General features: G+C 37.1%; 1 protein-coding gene across 1 annotated transcript in view; it reads right to left on the reverse strand.

Annotated features, from left to right (window-relative positions):
- lama1 (laminin, alpha 1) overlaps positions 1-2,037 on the reverse strand; it is a 44,223-nt gene extending 42,186 nt beyond the window's left edge. The window contains exon 1 of the mRNA XM_069667176.1: positions 1,983-2,037. Coding sequence (XP_069523277.1) covers positions 1,983-2,037 — 55 coding nt within the window. The remainder of the gene's footprint in view (positions 1-1,982) is intronic.
- Between the last annotated feature and the right edge of the window lie 1,079 nt (positions 2,038-3,116).

Consider the following 3,116-nt stretch of genomic DNA (forward strand, 5'->3'; position numbering starts at 1 on the left):
GACAGAAGGAGGCCTGTCCACAGAGCTGTAGAGGAGCATCAGGCTTCATCATCAAACTCAGTTTTATTTCACGTCGTCACTCTAGTCCTCAATCACCCAGGACACATGCGTAATACCAAATGTGAAACGGGCCTCAGTTAAGGCTGTCCACTTGTGATTGGATCACAAAAACCACATGTTGATACCAGGTCTGAACAGCCTCACAGATGTTAATCACTGTTGTGTGTGATCAGCTGTGGAGGTGTGATAACATCAAGTGGGTGGTCGGTCGCACGCACACACACTCACTCACACACTCACACACACACACAGTCTCTGTAATGGTAATGTAGGTGTGGGGGGTTTATGGTGGGTGTGGGGTGATTTGTGGGTAGAGAGGAAGTAGGTGGAGTTTGATTGTTAACACTAAGCATCACACACACAACAGAGCGGCTGTTTCCCAGCAGGACTCGCAGTCTGTCTGTCTGATGTCCTGCAGAGTTATTGATCAGCAATCGACTTCAGTACTCCAATAATGAATAAACGTTCAACTGGTTTAAGATACTAACTACTGTAGTATAATGATCTGTACTGTAGTATAACTATGTGTACTGTAATATAAAGTGTAGTTTTATTCATGTAACACAAACTCAGTTTAATTGAAATGAAAATAAATACTAATTAGATATCTAAACTGGTTGTTTTAAAAGTAAATGTGATTAATTGGACTTCAGATAAAACATAACACAACAGGCTCAGTTTCACTGTTACAACAGTTTGTGACAAATACAAGGAGCAAAAGCTCAAAGTCAAGATGGTGGAAATGTTTCTTTAAATACAATCAGAACAGAAGTGAAGGACACACACAGAAGACAGAAACAGACTAAACAGATAAAAACTGGATCGTCGTGTCCATCTGGACTCGTTTCAAGGATTCACCTCAAACACCAAAAAATACACAAAGTCTTCACACATGGGGAACGAATGAAATCCAACACTACAGAACCACCTGTCAGACAAAACTTAGGGAATACACTCCCAGTGTTCATTAGGGGTCATTATAAAATGACACATTTTAATGTGATGTTATTTAATGTTATTTTAAAAAATCATTCTCATCCTCTAAAATCATTTTTATAAACTCAGAACCACCTCCAGCTAACAGCTAACAGAGGTAGTAAAGATAGCAGGGCTAACAGCTAACAGAGATTATAAAGCTAGCAGAGCTAACAGCTAACAGAGATTATAAAGCTAGCAGAGCTAACCCTAACCCATCTCCTGCTGTTTGATTCAAAAGCCAAAAGGGGTATAACACAATGAATTGAAACTAAACTGTAACACCAAAAGAAAAGATGGAAGACAAAAGTAAAAACAAAATATATGACCTTTCTTTTTAAATTCAGTAAATTTAATTCACAGGAAGCTTCTTTTTGTAGAAACAATAAAGAAATCAGATGCTGAATAAAGTCAAACTTTTTCATTGAAATGACTGACGACCTGTTTTGTTCAATAAAAATCAAAAGAACCCTGAATTAAAAATTTCAAATAAAAAACATGAATTGATTCAGACCTAAAAAAGTATTTGCACTGAACATTACATGAATGAAATATAATCATGACATCTGTAAACTAATCAAATTAATCTATAAAAAAACAGTCTGATCATTCACAAAGAAATGTTCTGTGTCTCGTGATTCTTTTATCAAACTCATTAAACAGGAGACAACATGAAGTGATTGCTTTCACTGTAAACTAATCAATGATCAGTTGGTGTGATTCAATCTTCACACCTTTAGTGATTTATCTTTCAAGAACAAACTGAAACTGAGCGAGTGTATTTTGAACACATGAATCATCATATCCCTACAAAGAAGCTAACAGAACTCAGGAGAAGCTAACAGAACTCAGGAGAAGCTAACAGAACCCAGGAGAAGCTAACAGAACTCAGGACAAGCTAACAGAACACAGGAGAAGAAAATGGAAGTTAACACAAAGTTTCTTACCTCGCTGCTGAGCTGCAGCTCGCTCCATCAGCAGCAACAATAGCAACAACTTCATCTCTGCAACAACCACAACTAACTGGACTCAGACTGGGATTAACTGGACTCAGACTGGGACTCACTGGACTCAGACTGGGAATCACTGGCAGAATAAACTGGTGCAGAGGAATGTGTTGCTGCAGAGTCTCTGTTGGCATGCCACTGTGATTCCTTCTTATTCATTCAGCTCAATAAGAGGGGGATGGAGGGTGTGTGTGTGTGTGGGGCGGGGGGGGGGGGGGGGTTGTACCATTTGGTCTTGTGACGGGGGTTCTGTGTCCTTGTGTTTAAAGTTTTGACTGAATTGAAATGTTAGAAAGTGTTTTTACGGTTCAAAACAAAAGCTTTGATTAATTTAATCTTGTTCAGGATTTTGTTTTTTATTCAACTACGTCTTCTTTGTTGTATATTCAAAGGTGTTTGTAATATTTTGTACACATTTTTTTATACATGAGAAGACACACAAAGACATTTTTTTTGTCAAAAGTTTTATTAATATCATTAAAATAATGAAACATTCCTCAAGTATAAAATAACAACAGTTCACTCAAGTGAAAGTTTCAGGATTACAGTGATCAATCAGTTCTAATGATTCAATCATCAGTGTGATGGGAAGATACACACTGAACTGTTTAAACATCTGTAAACATGTTCAAATATTCATCTATAAAATAATATATTAAAGTAAACTGACAGAATTATTGAATCCGTCTCTGATGTGCAGAGTGGAAAGGGTTAAATGATGTAAAAACAGCGGTCTGTTCCTTTAACTGTCTCCACTCTTTCAGCTCAAATGATTGTCTCAGCCAGAGGGGAAGGGCCGTACCATCTGTGAGAGGGGGGTGTTTTCTTTTCATCACTTTTCTTTCTCTCTTTTATTGACTTTTTTTCTGTGTAATTCTTCTTTAGTCCGTCTGTATCTCAATTCATCGGTTTGTCTAAATGTAATTATAAATAACTAATAAAAACAAAATAAATAATTAATACATGAAGTATAAAAGAGATTTATTTTATACATTTTAACTACTAATCCAACACTTCTCATGTATCTTTGGTGTGACGGCTCCCCCTGCTGGCCACAGGCAGTAACAGCCTGAG

The sequence above is a fragment of the Semicossyphus pulcher genome, unplaced genomic scaffold (assembly GCF_022749685.1).
Source record: "Semicossyphus pulcher isolate SPU_LCO1_2020_fin unplaced genomic scaffold, fSemPul1.0.p SCAF_18, whole genome shotgun sequence".
Classification (NCBI taxonomy): Eukaryota; Metazoa; Chordata; class Actinopteri; order Labriformes; family Labridae; genus Semicossyphus; species Semicossyphus pulcher.